The sequence below is a fragment of the Chiroxiphia lanceolata genome, chromosome 3 (genome assembly GCF_009829145.1).
Source record: "Chiroxiphia lanceolata isolate bChiLan1 chromosome 3, bChiLan1.pri, whole genome shotgun sequence".
NCBI lineage: Eukaryota > Metazoa > Chordata > Aves > Passeriformes > Pipridae > Chiroxiphia > Chiroxiphia lanceolata.
Window position 1 is genome coordinate 81,573,278 of NC_045639.1, and position 25,435 is coordinate 81,598,712.

Here is a 25,435-nt window from a genome sequence, read left to right on the forward strand (position 1 = left end):
AAAGGGGAAAATACCCTGAAATGGCGCAAAGGCTGACAAAACAAGTGATAGCTTTTACTAATTATTTCAGTGAGATCGTTCCAGGAGTTACATAATTCTATACTCCTTATGTATGTTTTTCCTCTTCTTGTGCTGTCCTATTTCATCATGCATTTTCAGGAGGCAGCATGATGGATGGATTAAAAGAATCAAACATAATGCCTTTAAATCATTGTCTGATGCTTAGCTGGAATTCGTCTGTTTATAGCAAAGCAGGTGGAGTATAATAATTTGAATTGTCATGTTTGAAGCTTTTAAGAAATCGAGTGAGCAGCTGGCTAGGTGACTCAGTGACCTAGATTACAGAGAATGCATTGCTTCAAGAGAGGTAAACAGGATGTGCAGAAAAGGATCAGGTCTCATCATGGCACTTGGGGCAGAGACAGCAGCAATGCGTTCCATTTCAGGTTCTCTGAAATACATGTCAAAATTGTTCATGTAGCAAATTAAACAGGTGATCATGTATGAAGACTTTATTTGATAGCACATAATACATTCTGAAGTCAGCCACTCTATCCCATATTTCACCTATTTTGGAAAATATAAGGATAAATAATGGGTATACTAGCACTAGCTGTGCAAATCCACTTCTGCAGGAAGGGGAAGACCTCGCATCAAGTGCTGCCTTGACTCTTTTGAACAGAAAGTTCCATGATAACTTTGAATTATAATTAGCCTTTCATAAAGCTAACCACATACCTCTTGTCCAAAAACAAGAAAGAACATGCCTCCAACTCTTGCTCTTGTTGGAGAATGTGTGGTAGAAGGTTCTGCCTTCTGCTGTCCTTGCTCCCTGTCACTACCCAATGTGGGAACAAGCTGAGTCAGATGCATCTTCATTCAGTTAGTTGGAATCAAAAGGGAGTGTTTTGGCTTTGGAGCTGAGAGGGAGTGTGTGAATCAAAACACTGAGTTTGCAAAAAGTCCTGGGAATTCTAGTTAACTGAATGGCAGCAGTAGGCTCTGTTTACCTGAAGAGGTTAATAAAAGGGGAATGCAGAGAGATTTGTGGAGAAATTCCGAAATCGAATTCTCTGTGTGTGTGCAGCCTCATTTCTTCAGCGCCCATATCTGCCATACCTGAGGCTAAAAAGTGGCAAAAAATGTGTTACAGTATTCAAGAGCTAAAGCTCAGGTGAATAAAAACTGCATGACAAACATACATCATTTACTTCACCTTTTAGTCTCAACTACTGTATAGCACTAGATTTTAGTAGTTCACAGTTTTGCCTTTCCCTTTCTTTTCTATATTGAGCAGGCATTTTCTGATTTTGCATTTTAGGTTTTGGGGTTTTTTTTAAAAAAAAGGTACACAGCTAAAACTTGTTTACATAGAAGAACATTTTGCAAGTATTCACCTTTGAAAACTGGAATAAATAACCTAATAAGTTCTTACAGAATACAAGACATGTTTATGCATGTAGTTATCTTAGAGGAGTTGTCTATCTCTGCAGTTAAATCTACTCATTTATAGTGAGTTTTGAGAAGAGGCTTGAGGCCGAACAATACAAAAACTCACAAAAATTCCATTTTCAAACACCATTAAATTCCAGCTATTCATTTTGAAGGATTACTCTGGTCAGAACACTTTCTATTCACTTCATAATAAATGCACTTATTGGTTTTCTGGATAACAATGAATTTTTTTAAACATGTTATATATTGCCCTTTCCCCTGAGGCAAAATATCTCTGTTAGTTCCTAAAAAGGAAAAAGAAAGGAAAGAAAGTTTTAAAATAACTGCTTTTGAAGACTGCAGAACGTTTCTGCATTTGCCTTTGACTCTAATGCAGAGGCAGAATGAAAAACTGAATCAGACTGTGTTGCTGCCACTGTGTGTCTGAAGTGGTGTGAGAACTTTGCAGTGGGGACTGCCAGGTTATTTTTCTGTAAAAAGCAGCATGAAGGACTTTAAAAATAGAAGGGAAATAAGGTGAAAAAAGTATAACCATCATCAGGGAATAACAGAGGCAGGAACCAAACACTTAAATAGCTTTACAGGATTAATACATGCTTCAGAAGGACACTTAGAATACAATTCAAATGTGGTGTTAGTTAAGTTGACATTATCTCTTTGTCATTTTATTAAATACCTTTCATCTAGGCATTGTCACCAGCATCCATACACAAAATGCTTCCCCCTTTTCTCCCCAGAGTAGCACTTATACACCCAAAGAAAAGCCACAAAGGTTTAAGGTAGCAGAAGAAAAACTTAGGCTAGCCTATTGGGAATGGCAGCGTTTTCTTTTTCTAAAATCAGACCTGCATTTTTTTAAACATCTGAAACTTTTGAGATTTCTTCCCCAAAAGGCTTGTCAAACGCTGGAACAGGCTTGCTCGGGGAAGTGGTGGAGTCACCATCCCTGGAGGATTTAAAAAGACACATAGCTGTGGCACCTGGGGACATGGTTTAGTTGTGGCAGTGCTTAGATAATGGCTGGACTCAGAAAGATCTTTTTCCAACCTAAATGGTTCAAGGAAACAGTTTTAAATGCTTTTAAAAAACCCTTCATTTCTTGATTGCAGAAGAGAGGGATTCTACACAGATTTTTCTGTCCTTTAAGCAGCATTTCTGTTTTGAAGCATGGCAAAGGAAGAAAAAAAATTAAGAAGAATGGCTCAAACATTACTGAAGGCAGCTCACTAATTCAGAAATAGGCTATAAAAGCCATGCTTAGTAAAAGTCCCAGAACTTGTTAGCAAGAACAATGTTGAGCTTCAGTTCAGATAGCTAGCAGTTATTTGAAATGCCTCAGCAGGAAGCAGTTGCCACATTCGGAGGCAGATTTCCCAAATTTCTTAATTTGGGAAGAGAACAGTCCACAGCTACAGCCTTCAAACTTGTAGTTAAGCACTTCCTGTGAAAGAAGGCCTTTTCTGCACTTGAAATGTTTTACTGGAGATCTGCAGCTCATGGAGCCGTGCTCATTTAGAACAGGGTTCACTTCACTCTTCTCCTGGAATATTTTCAACAAAAATCTGCTAGTTTAAAACAGTCTCTGCTTTGTTTTAACTATAATCCCATTACTTTAAACAACCAGCAAGTAGTGTAAGAATTACATTTGAAAACAGGAAATTTAGCAATAACTGGTTTATAACAAGGGCACAGAAGATAAAAACCAAATATGTTTCCTGCACTTTTTTAATTCTTTAAATATTCAACCCATTCACTACTTTTTCCTATCTGTAAGGTGAAGGAAGAATTAATTAATCAGCATTTAAGTGTCTGGAGAATGTATCAGCAGGTCACTACTACATTTTCCCTCCGACACAGACATGTTGTATACAAAGTAGGTCAGTTTCAGAAAAAAAAAATAAAAAACAATCACAGTATCTGGCATCCACTTATTTTCATTTCAATTAAGAATTTCCTGCAGAGCATACTCCAAATCAAGCAAAACATTTGAACCTGGTGCCTCTGTATCCTCTGTGCTTGCTCTAAAACCGTTTGGTCATTAATTACCATCTTTTGAGGAAAGCTGAAATATAATTTAAGTACTCTCTAAGGTTCAGAACCTTATTCTGTCTCTAAAAAATAAAGGTTGAAACTACACTTATTCAATTCCTTGACAAACCTTTAATTGGGAGAGTAGCTGAGGTTTCAACACCATCCCAATTGAGTACAAAAAGAAGACGGAACAAGCAGAGCTTAGCTTCACATTTGGAGCTGGTGCTCTCAACAATTCAAAGCCTGCTAGCCCTTCCATGGCCCATGAATAAAGAAAAGGCTGTTTATAAAGCCAAAAAGTGTAGGAAGGTTCAGCCTATAAGCAACATATAACACCAGCTTAATGTTACATTTGCATGTAGTAACTGCACTGGCAAAAGAAAAATAGGTTTTTTCTTATTTCCTGTGATTTAGCTACTGAATCCTACACTTACTGAACTGGAAGTTCACATCAGCAATTAAAACAAAAAAAAGAGTCAAATCATGGTCTATGTTTGTGTGTAGAATACTAATTCCTCATCATCACTGGGCAGCTGTTGGAATGTCACTCTGAAGTACTGTACGTACAGGCACCAATTTGCTTTTATTCAGCAGCATGTGGTGATGGCATTTTGTAAACACTGTAGCCAAACAATTTAATTTGCAAGGTATTCCCTCTGGAAGCTTTGTAAATTGGCTTTAACCTATACCAAAAACAGTTAGGAATCAGAAACTGAAGCTAATCCCAAGCAGATATTTATTGTGCTGCTTAGTTTCAGGCATCGTTACTGGAAGTAGCAGAAGCTACAGAACCTCCCAGAAGCTGCCTGTTATTCCTTACTTCAGTCTCACTTTGAGATTTACACTTTTCTTGGCCAAGGAATTTTCATACACTTCTCAGTACCAGGCTCCAGCCTTCACAGTCCTCATAAATTGTTACGGGATCCTTCAGAAGCTGGTCATAAACAGTCCTTTAAAATCGAAGAACAAAACAAGAAACAAAAAAAATAACGAAGCAAAAATAACGCTGGCTGGGCAAAAAGTTTAGACCACAGAAACCATCATAATAAGCATTTAGTGTTTACTTCTCGTCTAAACTGAGTTCTAGTAGCACAGCCAGTCTTACGTACAATAAAAAGCACAGCTCTGAAATACCTTCTGTCAAATAGCAGAAGGCCAAGAAAGGGTTCAAGCTGGACAATCTTTTACCTTAACATAAAGATTTTTTTCAGTCAGGATCGATGAGAGGATTGCATGACCAATTTGCTTTCTAAAATGATTGGTGGCTCTGAGATGAGGAGATCATCCTCACCTAATGAAGAGTTCTGCTCAGTGTTCACAAAGTTAGGAATGTTAAATTTTGGAAGACAATGTAGGTCTTCCTCAAACACTCCACTGCTTCTGGGAACCTCCTGGAAGTGGATATTACTCTCCAGACCTGGACCTTTCTGACTCTCTTTTGCTTTGTTCATATGTTCCACTTCATTATACAGAAATGGAAAAGTGACTGGGATTCTTCAGCATTTGACGAGAAAAGACCCTCTCAGACTCCAGAGGTCTTCCAAAATCTGCCACAAAGCTATTCATGCGAAATCTTTTTCAGAAGGCTCTGCATTGCTAGGGAGGAAAAAGAAAAATACATTAACATGAAAGTAGAACTATTGGAGTCCTTATCAGCAAATTTAGTGGTTTCAACAACCACTATGATCAGGAAGAAGGAAACCCTATGGTTTATCTACCACAAAGTTTTAAAGCCAACAATATTGATTATTTTCTGCTGAAGCTATTTTAAGTCTTGATTTGTCATGATAATTTTCCATGGGAATAAGTTAATGCCAGCACTCTTAAATGGCACTTCCAGTAAATATACTGTAATAATCACCTCACTGAATGAGCTTAGAAATCCTCTTCAGGATTTCTCTTGATATCAAGTAGTATCAAGTACTAACATTTTTTTAAATGGCTTATAAGAACACTTTGAGAAAAAAATCCTTGATAGATAAATCTTTCTGAGGCACAGGCAGCACTGCTCTCACTAAGGCATAGCTTGAGTACTTGGTTGTCCAGACATCAAACCATCTTTTCTCCCTACTTCTATCGATGACATTCAGATTTACAAATTAGAAGGGCTGGAACTAAAGACTGCTTCAAAGACTGACAGTCTTAACAATTCAGGCACACAGCCCAGGAAGGACAGTGAAACATATTTCTTTGGAGTTTTCTATATAAATCTTAGCTCAAATCAGCACCAATCTGCATGGACTTTGCAGGAGCCATAAACACGTGGGGGTGAGAAAAGCTCAAGCTAGATGGAAGTCATACAGTAATACATTCTTTTTCAGGCTGAATTATATGCTATCATCACAAAATGCAAGTTATTTGCATCTGAAATGCAGTAGAGGTATCAGAGGATGAGCAATGAAACCTAAACATATTCTCAGAATATAAAATCTGTTAAAAATCATACTGTTTACATCTGAACATGTAGCAAATGACACTGGAGTCAGATAATTGGACACCTAAAGGTGCACCCAGCACTTAAGAGTTTTTTCAGAAAAATGCTGTAATTTAATTCTCTGAAGCCTGCAGTAAGAGATAAGTGCCTACGTGCTTTTGAAAGCCTCAGATGACACCTTCAGAATCTACCCTTAAAACCTTCGAGTTCACCGAATGCCTACCATTAGTCTTTCAGGCATAGTTAACCTTAAAGATCTCTGCTTCTTAAATGCTAATTTACTTCCATTACATGATAGAATCCTGTCCTAACAAAATCACTTCCACTAGCCTTCAAATCAAAGCAGTTCTCTAGTTGTCAAAACTGTATTGGCTCATTCTGCATGTCAAAGTGAAGCATGTAGAAGAATACATTTAAACTGATGCAAGACAGACCAGTAACTAATAATCTACTGTATACACACCAGGATGCAAACAGACTGGAATAATTTTTGCAATAGCCTTCAGAACTGACAACTGACATTTATATCTTTGTATGCAATAAAAAGCACCACTATATAAGTCTCCTACATAGTTTTGCAAATCTGTCCCAAGAGTTCTATGCAGTACTGTGGCACAAACAGGGGAGGTGGCAAATAAGCACAGAAAGAAGAAAAAGGCACTGTAAGCCTAGGAAGAAGTGACTGCAGAAGAAAGCTTAAAATGCATCCACTAGAGAAGTAAAATTCTTCATAGATGCAGAAAGTGCTTTATAATCCAGTGAGCTATGAAGGAGAAAAGGCTGACAGTGCAGAGGGGCACACAAGACTGGCGACAGCAACCTAATCTAAATGGAAGAATAGAAGATGTCAATAAATTTTACAATGACCCAGAATGCTGAGAACATACTATAATGAATAATCCTGTGTTCATGAGCAGGAACACGTGGTCTAATATACAGTGATATTTTGGATTCTGAAATTCACAAACACCATCTCAGTATTTTGGAGAGGAATTTTTTTTTAACTAGACTAGAAACTTGCATAGTCTTGCTCATTACAATATGCAAGAACACTTAAGCAGATACCTTTTCAGAACACTTAAAATAAGAAAAGCAGCTTTAGAAATCCTAGTTTTACTGTGTAAGGGAGCACAGCCACCTGGACAATCAAATTCCTTTTGCAATATTTGAGCCAACACAACCCTCTGAGTTCCAAAAGTTGCCAACAAGAAAGCAGAAAGGTGAATGACTTATTCAGGGAGACACCTTGAGCAACATACATACTGAAAACCACTCAAAACAAGCAGTTGCCAGTGAACTTCCCCAACCTCCCTTTTATGGGAATCTTCCAGCCTATGATGCTGGGTTCTGGTCTGCTGGACTCAGCATTAAGCTCTCGACTCTGCCCACTGGACTTGAGTGCACTGTCAGGGTACAGACCATTTTACCCTGTATATCGTTCTAACAGAAGCATACTAGATTGGGACTGACATTTGAGATTCTTCTATAGCTTAAATATCCCTTCTCTCAACAGTCTCTGAAGTGAGGTACTTGGGGTACAAGGGGTACTTGGCAAACGATGGAAAGGAATAAGGAGCCAATCCTCCAAAACAGCAGGGTTTGGTATCCTAAGGGGAACTTGGGCATCTGAACATATCCTTAGTAGCAATCCTGAAGTGCTACCCTGAACCTGAGAAATCTCCCTGAATAAGTATTCAGCAAAAACATACATATATCTGTAGAAGTTTTTGTTTCAATGAGTCTGCATTTCTCTGACTGGGTTTCACCTTAGAATCCTTAACCAAAACCAACTGATTTCTTGGGCAAAAAAAATTCTGTCTTTTTTTTACTGCAAGTAGTGGTACAACTTGCCTAAAATGCTGCACGAAGCTTGAGATTACCCAGCCAATATTTTTTACAGATAGGTTACACAAATTCTGCATTTATTGCACAAATGTATTTTTAAGGACACTTTCACATGCAGAACAAAGAAAGCATACTAGCTTCTCCTGAGTGATGAATGAGAGCATTTCTCAGATAGAAATTCAGTAAGATTTTCAACAAAATTTTTTGTTGCACAAGCAAATCTTCTACACATCCTAATATGCAGGCAAACAAAAGAGAAATGCAACAGACAAAATTTCCATAACTGATTAAATTTCTGCTTCTCCCCATCGAAATCTTGACCCTTCTGGTCTGAGAATGTATCCAATTCTGAACATCTTTTATAATTCTGAAAAATACATCCTATCATGCCCCTTTATATTAAGCCAAGAAAAGCATATTACTAGAAAAATCAGAGTATTCTACCTCAGATCTATCCATCTGAGCCCAGTTACACTTATCTCTCACATTAATGGTACTTTAAAGAACAGCCAAATAGCCTGCTGAAGTCAGAGACACATCCTCAATCAAGCTGGCTTTCTCCCAAGACCTAGGAATCCCCATAACATCTATCTAAAGGAGGGCTGCAAGACAACCCGCTAATGAAACGCCAAGTCATGAAGAATCCAGTCGGGCGTAAAAACAGAAGATGCAGGCAAACTAAAATCACACTCTGCACTGGTTTTACAGGTAGGTGTTCTCCAGTTTTTATATACGTGTATCAGAAATAGGAGGACACAGGATTCCCTGCACTTAGTGTATTCCTGGATGATCCATGTTCAATATCACACACATTTCATTATCAAATGACAAAAAAAAGTGCTCAGATTTGTTGAGTGCCGACTCAGTGTACCTAGTAAGTGGGAGAGCACTCAAGCACACAGATCCCAAAGCTGCAAAGAGGTTTAAAGCAAATACAGAAAGGAATAATTGGGTTCGCTTCAGAAACTGAAGAAAAATTATATTAAGGTTTAAAAAGGAAGGGACTTCTGGAGGTCTCTAGCCTGATGATGAAGGCAAGGCCTGAATTCAGATCAGTTTATCTGGATGTAGAAGCTGACCAGAGAAGGAGGTTTCACAAACTCTCTAGACAACCTGTTCAAGAAAATTGATGAAAAACATAGAAAAACAGTGGGAGATACTAAGCAGGCCTCTGCTACCTAAAAGTACATTTTTACAAGTGTAAAAACTTTTGACAAATATTCATATTAAATTCTCTATGTTGTATATTTGACTTAATTACTTCTTCCCCTCTCAAATTATTCAGGTGGGATACAGATTCAGATCTCAGCTAATTAACAAGGTCTTTAGGGGAAAGGGGCAGCACACCAACACTTACAAAGACTTTGAATTTGTATGGGAGCGAGGTTTGTCTGCTTTATAACAGTCTGTAAGGGAAACAAAAATTCCAACAAATCAGATCTGGTAAGCTCAATTCTTCTGCCTCTATTTTCTTCCCACAGAAACAAAACTTCAGGAGCACAGAAGAAGCTCACAATATACATATGCCCTCTCTAATGTGGCCCTGTCTTTAGAGATGTGCTATTATGTGAAGTTTCAGAGCCAGTCTGATTAAATAGCAAAGGGCCTCCAGTAGGCAGAGACAGGCTGCTTTAGGAAGCAATAAGCACTAACAATTGCCTTTCACAATCAGCTTCTCATCATTGCTACCTGTCTGCAAGTGTTCTCACCTCCAGAGAGGCTTTTTATTTCTACTTTATGGCACACAAGTCTGAGAGGAGATGTGGCTTCAAACTTTCTCATACAAAGGAACAGTGGCAGCCTGGGTGCTGTGCAAATGCAGATAAATCTTTGAGGCAAGGCACAGTCTACACATAATTATCAGCCAGAAAGAATAAGAAATAAACGACTTTCAAGGCACCCTGGCTTTAAACAAACATGGAGCTGATCTGTACTTCAGCATCTACTGGAATTTCTCAGCAGAAACTAAGACACTCTGAGACCTCGAGGGTTAAGGGAAGATTTTGTACAGACTACTGATATCTACCTTTTGGATTTGAACACACAAACATGGAAACCTGCCAGATTTCAGCTTCCTTCATTTACCATCTGCACTGCATTTTATTTATATATACTCCATCAATATTCACACTTCCACTCCAAGATAACTTGAGCTCACGTAGAGCTCACCATTTATGTGCAGAAGAGTAATCTAAAAGCACCCGTACCTGTTTGGCAGCCTACCCACAAACTTCCTTTTAGCATGAGTATGCTCAGATTGTTTGAAATGAAGACAGACTGCACTGATTAATAAGAACAGACTAGAACAAGACCGTGCTGAGCCAGTACAATGTCAGCATTGTCACTGCTTGTCTGGGGGCTGCAAGAGACCAGATGTGCCACTTAGTAGGTTGGATTTCTTATTCCCATTTTCAAACTCACTCTTGATGAGGTGCTCCTGTCTTCGTCAGCAGGGTCAGGACAAAAAACATGAAGATGACAAAAACTGCAAGACCAACCCAAAATCCAATCACAATGGAATCTGGTGAAAAAAAAGAGAAAACAAGATGATCAGTATTTTACCTGCACTTGCAGAAAGCTGCCTTCCACATACACCATGACTGCAAATCCAAAATAATTTGCAGCTTATTCCTGGGCGGCAAAGAGGAAGAATGATCAAATTTATCATTATCTATGTTTAAACAGAAAGTTGCCATTGAAATTCTCATTTCTAGCCTGAATTTTACTGATATCTAGACAAACTAGAAAGAAAATTAAAGAGGGAAGATACTTATTTCCCTTGGTTAGTAAAATAAGAGCAGCTACCTTTGTGATGCCTGGCCCATTACCAAGCATTATGCTTTGGAAACAACTTCAGTGCTAGAACTCAGAAGAGAGGTTTATCTTATTTGCAGCAAAATCCTTTGTCTTTGTGGAACTGAACTCCTGCTATTTTAAATTATTTCTGCCCCAGACCATTAGGTTTCTGAGCTTTAATGGATTTCTTTGACACAGTATGTTTAGGAAGACCTAGCTTTCTTTTAGTGGCAAGACAGAGGGTTTTGAAATAAACAGAACCACAGATAAAACTATTTGTTACTTACAAATATAAATAATCAACATGACCCCCTCTACAGCAAGCACCCCAAGGACTCTCTCACCAGGGGACGAACAGGAGCTCCTCTGTGACTGCAGAGGGATGGAGTTTCCCATTATGCAATTTATGTGGTGTGGCCGAGGTTATTTAGCATTAAGGCCCAGCTAGACAAACAATGAAGTCTAAGCCTACTAGCAAGAGACTGTTGGTATGGGAAATTTCACTAGGAAAAATAAAAAAGTATAAAACTATAACAACAGCTGATCCACAATTGCTCCTGAGGGAAGTTCAAGTTTCCAGAAGCTTGATTAGAGAGGTCCATAGTGTGACAAACATATCTCCAGACAACAATCAACTGATAATCAAGGACCAAAGAGCAGAACACCAAAACAAAATATGACCTGGTCCAGCTACTTTTTCAACTATCAGTTAGTTATTTTTTCTTTATGCAAGTTTTCAAAACTTCACCGTAGAAGTTCAAAACAATTAACACACAAACACGCAAGAAGGAAGTCTTGGTCAGAACTGGAATCCTTTCTACCCTTAACCCCTCATTACACAGCCACTACCAAACCTCAGAGATCCTCGCTGGCTGTAAAGCTACATGAGGGATCTGCCTGACCCAGTGCAGCAGGCACAGCACAGAACTGTTGAATTTCCTACAGCACTACTAAAGAGAGCAAAAACCCAAGGAATCAGCTATCCTCCTGGTACTTGACCCCAGCTGTTAATCACACTCCCACTGTGAAATATCTTCCATGCTAAAAGCCATATGTGAAATTGGAAATCAACTCAAATCATTTGTTCTTTCCCTGCAAGTCAAAATGCCTGCTGCAACCTGAGATTTCTCCCTGTGAAAATCAAGTCGCTCCTTAATTCCTTTCTCTAGTAAAGTAAGGAGGTTAAGTTCAAGTCTCCCACTGCATATGTATTCCATCTCTCCTATGCCACATCTTCCCCTCTCAACACTCGTGTAAAATAACTAGAGGTAGGTGCAAACTATAGGTCTCCGTGATGGGGAGTTAGATTTGTAATACCCCTTTTTGCTTAAAGTATACTGGAATGAGTTTATTTCTGTTAATTGTGTGCCCTACTTTCCTTCAGAACCATTCTGTAAGTATAGCCTGTATGCAGTGGTTCAAGATGCCCTTGTGTTGGACCTTACTAATAGAAAATAATTCATGATTATCTACCATCCTGCTGGACTTTGTAATACCCAAAAATTTCATCTAAAAAGAAATACTCCCATTAAAAAAATATACCAATTAACCAGCTACTAGTAATGACCAGTTAGTCAGACATGCTTGAATTACATGCAACTGCATTGATAACCAGAATGTAAGTGTGACCAAGATGACTAAAAAAAATGCACATAGATTATATTGATCGAGCTGCAAAACTTAATCCATTATTAAGGTGGCAGGGGGAATTTAAAAAAAAACTAATTCTGATAAACTACTACTCCCCACAAAACTCCACCCACCAGCATTAGGTGATGAATAACAAGCCTGTCTTGTGGTTGTTTGTTGTTTCTCCCCCACAAAGGAATTCCTAAGTTTACTGAGCATAAAGTTACATCTGCCTTGCTTAATGTGCTTCCTGCCACACTTCCAACCTTCTGCGTATCAGCTACATTATTTGGATTTGTTTAAAATACAAGGACATGGCCTGAGTTCTCTTCAGTATTTCATGTAGGTCTCACTCAAGTGCAAATTATCCAAATCTACTAACTTCTGAACACTTACTCAAAATAAACAGGACATAACATAACTTCTGTTCAAAAAATATGGCATGAAGCACTTACGTTTATAATACTGCCCTAGTTATGAATAGATTGTAAAAGTATACCATGACTTTCTCAGTTGCAGTTTCAACCTTCCTTTTCTTTATGATAGACTCATAACATCCTGACAGCAGATCTGACTGCCCTGATCATTCCTACCTATCTTACCTCTCCAATGTTTCTGAGGTTCTCTCTGTTTCAAAGGCACAAAAAAGGATTTTGTTCTTTCTCTGCCAGTCACAAGTATCTCTTAATATATTGTCTATTTACTTTCTAAAGCTTTATTTACAAAACATCTGGTCCCTACTCTTGTAGATTTCTGATTTCTAGTTCCTGCTTTCAATCCTCCTCAGACAGAACTCCTTTTAGTTTTTTTTTTTTTTTCCAGTCATATATGTTGAAAAGCCACGTGGCATTTGAATCCCTCATCTTCTCCCCACCTCCACTTTTTTAAGAAATGTATTTTGTGTATAGATTGTTTTGTCATCCTTTTCTTCACAGGTCACTTTGAATAATTTTTTCTCTGCTTTCAGAAACAGTCTTCTGAGTTCCTTTATATCAAATATTAGCAATCTCCCCTTGCTTACAGTTAATTAAATCAACGTTAATCCAAAAGTGTCCTCCAGCTCTCTCTTGTAGAATTCCTCCTATGTTATGGTTGAAAACAGTGCCCTCTCATTTTCAGTGGAATACAGTGTATATCAAATAAATAAGTAATAATAAGAAAAAAATCATACACCTCTATCTTTAAGAAGAGCCAATGATGTTTTACAGCTGGTCAAGTGTTACTGCCAGCCTGCCTCACCTAGACTGGAGTCCATTCCCCATTGAGATCTCCGACGTAAAAGTTACAGGCGTTCATTAACATCTCTTATTTGTAAATATCCAAGGTGTCCCTCCTAATACAACCCCGTGTAATCTCCTCCCCTCCTGCCTCCTCATCTTAGGATTTCAGAGAACTTCATGTCTGATCATATCACCTCCATATTTCACAAGAGTCTCAACCTAGCTGCTAATAGCCAGAACAAGACACATTCCAAGAACGTACCATGTCAAGAAATATCATCACATACACAACACAGACATAGACTGTTCTTTTACTAGATTAAACTCTGCCCTCAGAGGAATGCATGTAGTAACACTGAAGGTAACAGAGCCAACTCCATTCTATCAGTTAAAAGAAACACATCAAACCAAACTAAAAACAGAAAACAAAAGAAAACCACCAAAAAAACAACCAGAAGGGATTTCCTAGGTCACTGATTCAGTACTACGAATGACATCTTTCATCAAGCTCCACCTGAAAAGCAGTTGTTACTTCTGTCCTGTTCTCTAGTATAAGAGCTGTCCAGAATGTTCCTGTTCTGTGAACGATACAGCCAGACAGGGAAGCTCAGATGCCACACTTAGCATGGCAATCACTTCAATGGCAATCCAAGATCTGATTTGCAGCTATGCCTTCCACAATCCAGAGACAACTATCATTTTATTTGTTTCTCCCATCATGCTGGTTGACACAACCGAGCTAAAAAGAAGGTATGTACATAACACTGCAGCTAATCTTTGCAATTGGTAATAGTTTGCAATCAGGTTTGGGCCTCTGATTAAGTGGAAGTATGGAAGATAATTTAGAAACATGACAAAAGCTAACCTAAGTTTTCAGGTACCGCTTATTTGTGAAAATAACAGACACTAACCAGCAGACTTTTTTCAGAAAGAAAAAAAAAAAGGTAAGTACAATTCAGACTAAAAACCAAATTCTACTTTTTTTCTTTTTTTTTTCTTTTCTTTTTTTTAGCATTAATAACTTTAACAAGTATGTATCCCACCCTGGACCAGTGCTCCAGCGCTGAAGAGACCCTTTCCCAGTACTTTGACGACTGATGCTCAAACCCTCTCACAGTGTATCCAGATCAGAAACAAAGAAAGAAGATTGGTTGTTTCTCTTTGACAAAGTGCTTGCAAACCATCAGGTAATTCTGAGTTGGTCTCTGTTACTTTTTTCCCCCTCTTTATTTTTTTTCCCCCCCACAACCATCTCCTCTAAAAAAATAAATCATAAAATCCGAAAGCCTTGTCTAGATTTTAGATAAACGTTGGTCTAGCTCTACTAGCTTGTCCTAGCTAAATTTTCTCCCAATTCCAACCCATAGTTTTCATCTCTCTGGTCCTATTGTCCAGTTATTAACTTCTACTGTAAACCGTATTATTAGAACACTGAATTTAGCACACTCCTCCCATGAGGAAAGTCCGAATGATAAAAGTTTGCTCAGAAGGAGAAATTCTTTTATTTAGATCTTATAAAAGCCTTACATTTATTTTCCATGAAGAAAAACAAAAGCTGTAAGGCTGTCCACCACTGCCTTTTATACCATTAAAAAGGAGTAAGAGCAAAGCAACACAGATCATACCGAGTAGTCACCAGAAGCAGCAGTGGCTGTGTCTGCTGTTGTAAACTTTTCTGACAGTATTAGTATTGACAAATTTCTACCACAGCCTTGGTTCTTTCATGCACAAGAAAAACAGTCAACAAAAGGACACAGAACAATAAACAATTATAATAATCTAATAAATAGAGTAATACCTCTAATTGCAGAAAATCTTAAGAATTAGGAGAGAGATATTTTTGTGCAATAATCAGTCACAAATGAAGAGTAGGAACATTAAGACAGGAAGCTCAGCTGCAATAAAATATGTCTCTACTGAACTTACATTTATGAGCCTTCAGGCCTTCAAATGACACTGGTCCGTACTCATAGTACTCGTAGTCCCAGGTGTAATCAGAAATTAGACGAGCCTGCTGGGAAGTTCTATTAGAAGTCACCTCAGGGCAGACATCTTGCATCTCAATAAATATGTATCTGTGGATATGAACTGTGTTAATAAGACTACATACTTCTAGCACATCTTCTGGTTTTATAAAGAATGTTTTCTTATCTATTGGAGCAGCCACTGCCTCATCCAGACAAGGCTATCACATCCCCTCCCATTCCTTCACCCGTCTTGGCTGGCTAACCAACAGTTAACACAGATCTTCTCTTCAGTGGAAAGAAGAAAACTTATTTTCACCTCCACAGAGATGTGTGTAAGTGTACAGAATATGAAAACCAGGTTCCTCTGATTGAATATAGATTTCATAGCTTGAAAATAATACATAATGAACACCACCAACCTCTGAATCTTAGGATGAATGCTGCCAGAGAAATCTGAGTGGAGAATTAGCCAGACTACTACTATGTTATCCATACAAAGCCCAGCTGGCCACTGGTTGTCAGTGGTACCCCTCAGGGACTGATACAACGCTGAAATGGAGCAGACATGTACCAAGTTCACAAATTATGTGGGGGACAGTCAAGAGGCTGGAGGGCAGACTGCTGCTTAGAGAGACCAGGACAAGCTGGAGAAAGGGAGCAACAGGAACCTCATGAGGATCATCACTGCAAATGCAAAGTCCTGCATCCAGGAGGGAATAACCCCACACAGCAGTGCAGGCTGGAGGTTGACTGATAGGCAGTAGCTCTCCAGAGAAGGACCTGCAATGCACAACTAGCTGAACACGAGTCAGCTGTGTGCCTTGTGGTAAAGACCACCAAGTGTGTACTGGGCTGAATTAACAGGAGCTGTACCAGCAGGTCAGGAGAAGTGTTTATCTTCTCTACTCACCACTCGGAAGACCATATACCAGTTGGTATCCTAATTACAGAAAGACATAGGTACACTGGGGCAAGTCCAGTGAAAGGTCACGAGGATGGTTAGGGAGCTGAAGCACAGGATGCAGGAGAGCTTAAGGATTGTTCAACCTGGAGAAGAGATGGCTCCAGGGAGACTTTAGTGCTGTCTACAGTTAGTTGGAGGGTGCAGAGATGCTGGTGTCAGGCTCTTCTCAGAAGGACAGAGTAAGAGGACAAGAGGCAATGGACAAAAAAGTGGGAAACAGTAAATTTAAATTAGGTACAAATTAAAATTACCTAGCTAGTCAAAAATGCTTTGTGTAGGAGGTTGGACCAATGACACCAAAGGTCCCTTCTAACCTAAATTTCTCTACGCTGATAAATGGGCTCAATATTCACTGAAGAAGGAAAATAAAATGAGTGATTTCCCCCATGGATTAACAAAAACCGCATACAACCCTAAGCATTGTTAAATTATCTGGATAGATATTTCTTTCATTACCACCACTCTGTATTAGGGACTTGCATTTTGCAGAGTAGTTTTTTCAGAATATGAGACTGTTTCACGCACACCCAAAAAAGAGCACATCTCTGCACAAAACGTCTGCTGCAGCAGCTGGAGTCAGGACATCCAGTTTAAAAACATATTACAAAATACTACTTGTAAAAGTGAGTTGAGCTTTGGTAATTTTGCATTCAGTTAAAACCCAGTAGGATTGACCAAGGTTCCAAGTGCTAGGAGAACCATACATAAAGAACTAAATGAGGCATAAAATGAGAAACACATTCACCCAGGGAATATGAACAGCATTTCAAATTTAAAAAAATTGTTCTTTCTGCAACTATTTTACCATGAGCAAATGCTGGCAGTAATGCCTCAAAACAATTTTAAATAAATATTATGCCTGAAAAAGTAAACTTCATACCTAGTTACAATGTTCATAACCTTAAACACATACCAAAACTTGACTTACAGTGATAAATCCTTTAAACAATAAATGGACCTATTTTTCAACCCAAACCAGTTTAGTTTTCACAATAAGCAACCTGACAGCAGGAAAGGTCAGGGGACAGGGAGAGAAGTGACCAATCCTATTCTTGGGTCAGGACAAGAAGATTCTCCACTTTGTGCTCACCCCCCTCCTAGCCACCCACAAAGCCTCCAGCAAGAATAGTAGCCCAATGCACAGAGGAGAAAGAAAGATGGCTTAATGGACAACCCAGTTCACGGGATTCTTGTCCTAGTTTGTTCCCATCTCAGCTCTGTCAGTTGTTTCTTACAAGAGTTTGTATTTCATTTTGTGACTGCACTCCAAGAGACTACACGGTGCTATACAAGGTTCCCACCATTTTTCTTTCCCTTCTCCTTGATGTTTTGTTGATGACATGTCTTGACAAATTTATTAGCCCAGTCCTGTATAAGGGCTGCTTTTCTCTTTTAGAGCCTTCCAGACAAGTCTATCATTCATATATTCCTCATAGGGCATCACTAATATTCAGTCACCTCCCCCTTTTTGTATCATAAAAGAGTTGAATCTACGGGCAGTAAATTTCAGAGTAGGATGCATGAACAGTCTGAAAAATTTTGTTTCTTCCATCTCAGGTGCAGGCAGATGGGATTAATTGGGCTACATGCAAATCTCTCTCCCAATCTAGTCTCTAGTGCCCAATTATGGTTTATGGTGAGTAAGCCACCTCCAGAACACAAGAATCTGTCCCACTTCGGTATGCGGTTTGGACTGGGTGTTCCAGAGTTTCACCACTGACTGCCAGCTTTTCAAGACTTACTTTCACCGTAGACAAGCCACGATCAGAGGGAGAGCTGCTAACTGAAACCTGGGTCACCAGCTCCCAGGCTAATCTGTGCTTTGAGGGACATACAAAATATGCCTCTAAATCATCCAGTACAGCTAAGCATTAGCATTGTCCCAAACCAGTTTACAGCTCACTTGTAAGCTCTGTCTGTCCAAATATCTCCAAAACCTCAGCTTGAAGCATGTAAATACCAACCTTCATTCTACTTAAAAAGCCAGTCTAGCATGGTGGTACAAGGAGCACCACAGTGAAAGCAGTGAACACTTAGACTTCGCATCTCCTGGGGAGGAGCGAAGCAGGGTGAGTTGGCATGCTAGCCACTTGTCAGGTGCATTTGCCAGGCTGCAGCAGGTCACAGAGGGACTTCAAGTAAGGGTTGCAAGGAATGAATTCCTCCAGGAGATGCACTAAAACACACTTTCTGCCAGGCATGGAAAGCCGTGATTCATCCCACAGTCCTGAAGCATGACAGAGGGCTTCTCCAAATGACTTTGCTGAGGTTTTTCTGGGGGGCACAGAAGTTGTTTAAGATAAACCATGAAAGCCCCTCTGTTGATTTTGATGTGGATGGATGCAGACAGTCTTTCCTCACTCCAGCTCACTTCTTTCAGGAGCAAGTAAGTAAGCACACAAAGCTTCACTTTGACTACTCAAAAAACCCCAAAGCAGGGCTATGTTCAGTGCTGCAACCAGGAGATTCAGGCAGATCAGTATCCCGGAAACTAAAAAGGGCAAGTGCTCATGGCCTTTTTCTGGAGCATTGGATTGCTCCCTGCAGATAAAGGATGTCAACAGATACCCAGACACTCCCCATGGAGACCCAACTGCAACTCCTGGAGTTAAATTATACCTTCATGAAAACTTGTTTGTAACCTGTGGGAAAGTTTGTAAGGCTACAAGGTTGCCTGAGAGCTGCCAGTGGTCCTGAGCTAGTTTGACTGTTGGCTATATTTGCACAACACTCCACAACTTTGAACTGCAGCAGCAGGCCATCAAACGCTGTGCAGTTTGACTATTTGCTTCAATCTGGACATCGTCCATGCAATTGCATGAGGGTCTCAGCCACTTACCTTTCAAAATGAGTCACTGTAAAAGCAAAACTGAACACACATCACATCTGCAACACAACTTCATGGTTTGCACCATCACTGGGGCCACAAAGGCATATCTGGTTTTGCATATATCTGAAATTGGCCTTGTATGTAACCAGCAACAACTACCTCCGAAGCTGACCTGCATGCACAAAATAAAACCATGTGGACTGGTCATGAGCTGTTCATTTTTGGAGCAAGAGAAACTACCAGTATGGTAGACACGAGCAACTTTTCAATCAAAAATTTTCAATGAAAAACTACATTTATTTTCTACATACTTCTATTTTGCTCACTGCCATGGAATCTAAGCACTTCATAGTCTTCATAGAAGTTGCCCCCTTGCAAATTCTGAAGATCCCAAGAGCTAGACATGGGAAAAAAAGTAGCAACATTTCAAACTGTGAGAAGCCCCAGCCTGAGAAAGCTTAGCACTACACCCTGATGCATCAGCTCCATCATCTGGGCAGTACAATTAAACCAGAAGTTATTGGCTATGAGAAGTTAACAACTCAGGCTGTTCCCATATCCCCTAAGTCCCCAGACCAACAGCAATATTCTGCAGGGAGGAAAGGGAGCCAGCCACACCCACATTCCTTTTTACTCCATCCCAAAGACTAAGAGGTGAAGTCAGAGAAAAAGCAAATAAAAAAACAAACACAAACTTATTTACTCTGCTGCATTGCATCAGCTGAAAAGTAATACAGACCCCATCTTTCTACAACTCTACCACATGGCTATCACTTTGAACAAGCTGTGCCACTCCCAACCACAGACAAGGAGGTAGTCTGTAGCAAATTCTTACCCTAATGGTCCTTGCTTCTTTCTAATTCTCAAGATCCTAGATGGGTATGATTTGAGATCAAACTTGTGGTCTTTTCAGGGGAATACCCAATCCTACCTGCAATAAAAGAGAGAAAAGCAAGCTATAAAAAAGAAGTGAAATTTAGCAAAAAAAAAAAAAAGATATCTGGAAAATGACAGTACAATTTAAAATCAATCATACATGCCAACTCTGAGTGCATGACACCTAGGTCTTTTCTTGGAGAGAAAAGGAAGTACAATGGTGACAGTGGTTATGTTTATGACCAGTGTTCACAAACAGCATTATCTGCATGGGCTATTGCACTAAAATAACAAGAATAATGTTGGATTCATCACAAAAGGACTTTATAACAATGGAAAGGAAAAAAGCTGGTTTAGTCACTGTTTAACCTGGGAACTAAGGATGAGAAAGGTAACAGAGTTACAGACATCTGTGCTTCATACTACCATGTTACACATCATATAACATACATTTTATTATCCTTATACTGTGCAATGTAAACTAGACTCCAACAGTTAACTATTTATGCATCACACACAAATTCTTATTAAAATATCTTACTTTCCATATACTAATGCTTCATATCTTGGTACTAACACTTAATATCCTGCATTATGTGTGCTGTAAAAAGTCTCCACACCATTATACACAATTTGCATGCTAATTGTATAGCTACTGTTTGTACATAGTTTAAAAGTGATAACATTATGACTTTAAAGTAAAATTTAACAAAGACCAAAACAGTTTGCCAACTATTTTCCTAAAGTCAATAACAATATATGCAAACACTGATGCCCACTTAGCAGCTCAATTCGGTAGGGGCCATGTGGAAGTTAAGGCAGAAACTAATATGAAATAATATCATAGTTTGAGTTCACAGGCAACTGTATGGATCTAAAAACAAATAAAGCAAATACTGTGTAAGCTTACTCATAAGCCTTTCTGAGAAGACAAGGAATTATATACCTAACATAGCATCACAGAAGCTCTGTATTCCTTTCGCTCTTAAAAAGTTTCAGTCCTGCACTAACAGTAAAGGGACATGGAACAGTCAGTATAGAGCTAGTGGGACTTGCTCCCAAAACACACTGAAGCTTAGCTTAACTCCAGCACCAAAAGCTTTAAAAATTACAGCTGGCATGCACAGTCTTAAGAGACAGTATTATCTAAAAGTAAAAAGGATTAGCCATAATTCCATTTATTTCCTGCATCTAGGGCAGGATTACACAATCAGTACTGAGCCCATTTTCCTTTCCTCACTAAAAGTCAACCTTCTCATAGATGTGCAGGTATGGCAGCTGCAAACCCAACTTCCCTCAAGATCAACCAGACTGCAAGAAGCCCTATTAGTGAGCACTAAAATAATGAGGCTTTTTCAGTCCTATATTGTTACAAATGCTGACATCAATGTTATATGTAAGTATATTCAACACTTTCCAAGAGAAAGGCTGCCTTTCCCTCAGCTGTTTATAATATTTTTAACCTTTCTCACTACAAATTTTTCACCTTTCAGTAATATCACAGAGATCCCAGGCTGATTTGTTATAGAAAACCCTGAAGTGAAAGAGCCCTGGTATATCCACTGATGAGGTAAGAGTGAACTGTAATGCAAGTTTGCAACTGGTCTACCCCAAAAGTTTCTGGGTTTGGGCTGTATTATTTTCCTTCATTTTCCTGGCTTAGCAAAGTAGTCCTTTTTTTTTTTTTTTAATTTTTTTAAAATGTCTCTTTCTGTTAGCTTTATTCTCACAGAAAGCTCAGTGATTAGATGGTGATCTGATTTCCTTGCTAACCCTGAAATCTGTCAATATGAAGCCTTATTTTGAGCAGAGAGAAAGGAAAGCATCTCCCCACCACACTCTTACTGATCACTACACTGCAGGTCAACTGGAATGGCTCCATCAGAATACGAGTACCTATAAATTGCTTTTAAAATAACTTCTACTTGTTTTATCATGTAAGAACCTATAAAAAATAGCAGCCTCCATAGTAGGGACAGAACAAATACTATCATACTTTTAATAACTAAAAGATGAAATTAACTTTTAAAGTAAAAAAAAATCTCACTGAGAATTTATCTCAATGCATAAGGTTACTAGACTAGATTTACTCAAACTGGCTAGACTACAAGTCGTGAAGAAACACTGGAAGCATAGTCTTGCATGCAGCCAGAAAAACGACTGAATCCAAGAACAGGAGGCACTCAGGAATATTTCAAATAGCCACAACTAAACTGACCATTTTTAATAGGGGCCAAGGCTGAAAGAAGGAACTACTCTTGTGTGATTGTTCCTGGGAAACTCAGCACTGATAAACAGCTAGAATTCCCTGGGCTCCCTTCCTGCCAATTACCTGGACCTACAGATGTCCCGTGCCCTGCAGCAGCTACTGCTGCACAGGCCTCTCTTACCAACCCCACAGGGAGCCCCACCACAGTGTGCAAGGCCCAGGTTTAAATGCAGAGCAGATGTTCATAGGGTTGCACAGCCCAGAAAATGGAAGAGTGTGTTCAGGCACCATTTAAGAGCTCTGTTTTAGCTTTGCCTCAGTGAAAAAGCCACCGCAGCGCTGAGGCTGACAAGCAGAGTGGAAGCAGAGTACAATTTCCTCTCATTACAAAATTAAACCCTAATCTTCACGTAACGTTCATCTGGTCTGAAGTACAGGCCACTGCACACCTCCCATAGCACCTATTTACTTCTTAGTGGTTCTCCCTGCAGAAATAGTTCTGTTCCCAGGTACAAAAGACCATTTGTCAGAGCTACGCCCACACTTGGGTATCTCACAGCTGGGATCTGACAGTGCTGTGGTGGAAAAATCTTCAGCTGATGCTGTCACCCACACAGGGTCTGTAAAACGTAATCTCTCTGATGCAAAATAACACTTAAGCTTTTAAATTTGAAACTACGTAATTCAATTTGAATTATGTATTACATTTCCTGAAGAACTAATAAAATAAAATTATGCAGTTTTTCTTGAAAACTTCCACACCTGTATGACAAGCATTTTCTGAACTTTTGTAGTTAGCCTACAACACGATGCAGAAATTTTGCCTTAATTGGTTCAGTGACAATTTCAAGCACTCACTGAAATGGAGCTGTTCATTAAGTCAAATTGGCTTGGGATTTTTCTGAACAAGAACTGGGTTTTTTCCCTGTCCTTAAGCTAATTCTTCCCTCCGGTGCCGCTTAAGAAGACAACAATTTATTGTAGTGCCTCAAATGCAGATTTCCTCCCAGGTAAATCAGACAGCAGTACACAGCTCACAGGCACACACCTGAATGTTCCCACTCTTAATCCCTGCCCCATTTCTGTGTTACACTAGGCTATAAAAAAGTAACTAGATGCCAGGGAAACATCACTAAAACAAGTACAACCATGGCCCATTGCAGTGAGTATGCAGAATAAAGCCTTCATCTATTTGTAATGAGATTTGTAATAAAATTTTACCAGCAGTAGCTGCTATTACAGGTTCAAAGACTGGAAATTTGATTTAAACTGTTGAAAAGGTGCAGGAGTATCATCTGTGCTTGACTCAAAACCTCTTCCACCATAATGTGTACATGGATGATCAGCAAAAGAATATGCAGTAAATGACTTTGTCCAGATCTTCATATTCTGGATTTTATTTTCTTAAAAAAAAAAATTATTTTCTTGCAATAGCTTGATTTATTTTATACATATTTGGTCGTGATTGATACACAGAATATCTCATTATTTTTGTGAAGAATGGAGCCACACTGTCCTCAGCCAATGGAGATCTGCAGTTCCCTTGGCATCTTTCCAGGTATTTACTCCTGTTGTCAAAATTATCTTGACTCTCTGATTAGGAACCTGAATAGAAAACCACAAATGGACAACAAAAACAAGCTGAGTGTGAGACCATTGCCTGATTATCTCCAAGCAGAAACCAAAACATCTATTTATTTCCACAGCACTTACGTAAATCTGCATCCCTGTGAATACAGCCTCTGGAAAGCTCAAATGAGAGGAATGGAGCAAAACAGGAGCAGCTCCAAGACAGAGTAGTGGGCTGGGAAACACACCTGGCAACAGAACCTGCTCTCTTCAGTGAAGCCCAACCAGCCTTGCTGAGACAATTTGAGACAGCACTGCCACTGCTGCCCTGTCCCTCTACCAGCTATGCCTGTCACAGCAAAAGTGCCAAATCAGCTTTCAGTTACTGTCCAGTTTTAAGTGCCAAACAAGGCTGGTATGATAGGATGAACAAGGCAGATGTCAGAGAACAGAGGCTGCTCAGAGAGTTTTGCCAGCTCGTCACTGAGGTGATCCTCTCCAGCAAAAAAAATGGCAGACAGTTCAGGAGAGGGACCTGAACTGCCGTGAACAGTCACTGTCAACAGAGAGGGCTCACCAGAGTAGGAGACCACTGAGATGACAACTATTAAAAAAAGAGACAGTTAAGGGAGAAGGAAGGAAATGGGGGGGGGGGTGGGGGGGGGGGGGGGGGGGAGGGGGGGGGGGGGGGGGGGGAAAGGAGTATGAGAATCAACAGATGACTAGGGAAGAGCAGATAGGGAAAGGGAAGAAGGCAAGACAGAACAGGAGAAGTAAGGTTGTATGGTATGGAGGTGTCATCCCTTCAGCCTGAAAGTACAATGGGAAGGAGATGCCATCTGGAAAAAAAAAAAAAAAAAAAAAAGGAAAAAAACACCACAAGAAACATACAATAAACTTATCTTGCTTTTTCTTCTTCCCCCCCCCCCAAAGTTTTACGTTCAATTTTTAAGTTCATTCAAATGCTCAGCAGTCAGAGCAAAACACAACATACAATTTGAGAACACTGAAAATAATCTCTATGTATTTCAAGCAAGCTCGTGCTTTGTAGCTGTTTTGCTTTTGAATACAGAAGAAAACCCTCCGTTGCAAATTCAGAAAGGAAACACAAGCGTTTCTACAGCCAGTATTTTCCATGTCACCCAACGAACAGTGCCACCTCATCCTTTTTTAAATTATTATTGTTATTTAAAATAAAAGCGCAGCACTCCAGACCTTAAGGCTTGCGGGAGCCGACTAGTCTCTGTTCCAAAACGCTTCAGACACCTGTTAACCGCAGGCTGAACTACGGGCGCTCGGAGCTTCCCAAGCCGCCCAGGCGGGAGCACGCACCACCGTGAGCCCTACCGCGGGGCGGGAAGGGGCGGAAAGGGACAGGAAGGGACAGAGCAGGGAAGGCGGGGCCGTCCCCTCCCAGCTCCGCTCCCTCACCCCCTGCCCCGCAGCGACGTCCCCTCCCCGCGCTTACCGCACCGGGCACGGCCGCGCTGCCGGCTCCCGAAACGCCGCTTCGTCCCGTGCGCAAGGCGCAGCCCCCCGGGAGCTCCCTGTCCCCGCCAGCCCGAGACAAGCCAGCGCTGCGGGGGAGCCTGGCGGGATGGAGCCGGGCG

The 25,435-nt window shown here is 39.9% G+C and overlaps 1 protein-coding gene and 1 long non-coding RNA gene across 2 annotated transcripts; one reads left to right on the top strand and one right to left on the bottom strand.

Moving 5' to 3' along the window:
• Positions 1-1,339: 1,339 nt before the first annotated feature.
• On the bottom strand, positions 1,340-25,435 carry MRAP2 (melanocortin 2 receptor accessory protein 2). Its single transcript, XM_032682140.1, is given in 10 exon segments — positions 1,340-4,960; positions 4,963-4,989; positions 4,992-5,063; positions 5,066-5,082; positions 10,187-10,286; positions 15,337-15,485; positions 19,181-19,343; positions 19,483-19,568; positions 20,007-20,102; positions 25,294-25,435. Coding segments are annotated over 6 exon segments (612 nt in total). The 5' UTR covers positions 15,470-15,485; positions 19,181-19,343; positions 19,483-19,568; positions 20,007-20,102; positions 25,294-25,435; the 3' UTR covers positions 1,340-4,697.
• Positions 10,934-24,470, top strand: LOC116783998. Its single transcript, XR_004355919.1, has 5 exons — positions 10,934-14,160; positions 14,423-14,597; positions 21,541-21,617; positions 23,733-23,814; positions 23,963-24,470. It is a non-coding gene; the product is annotated as an uncharacterized LOC116783998 (long non-coding RNA).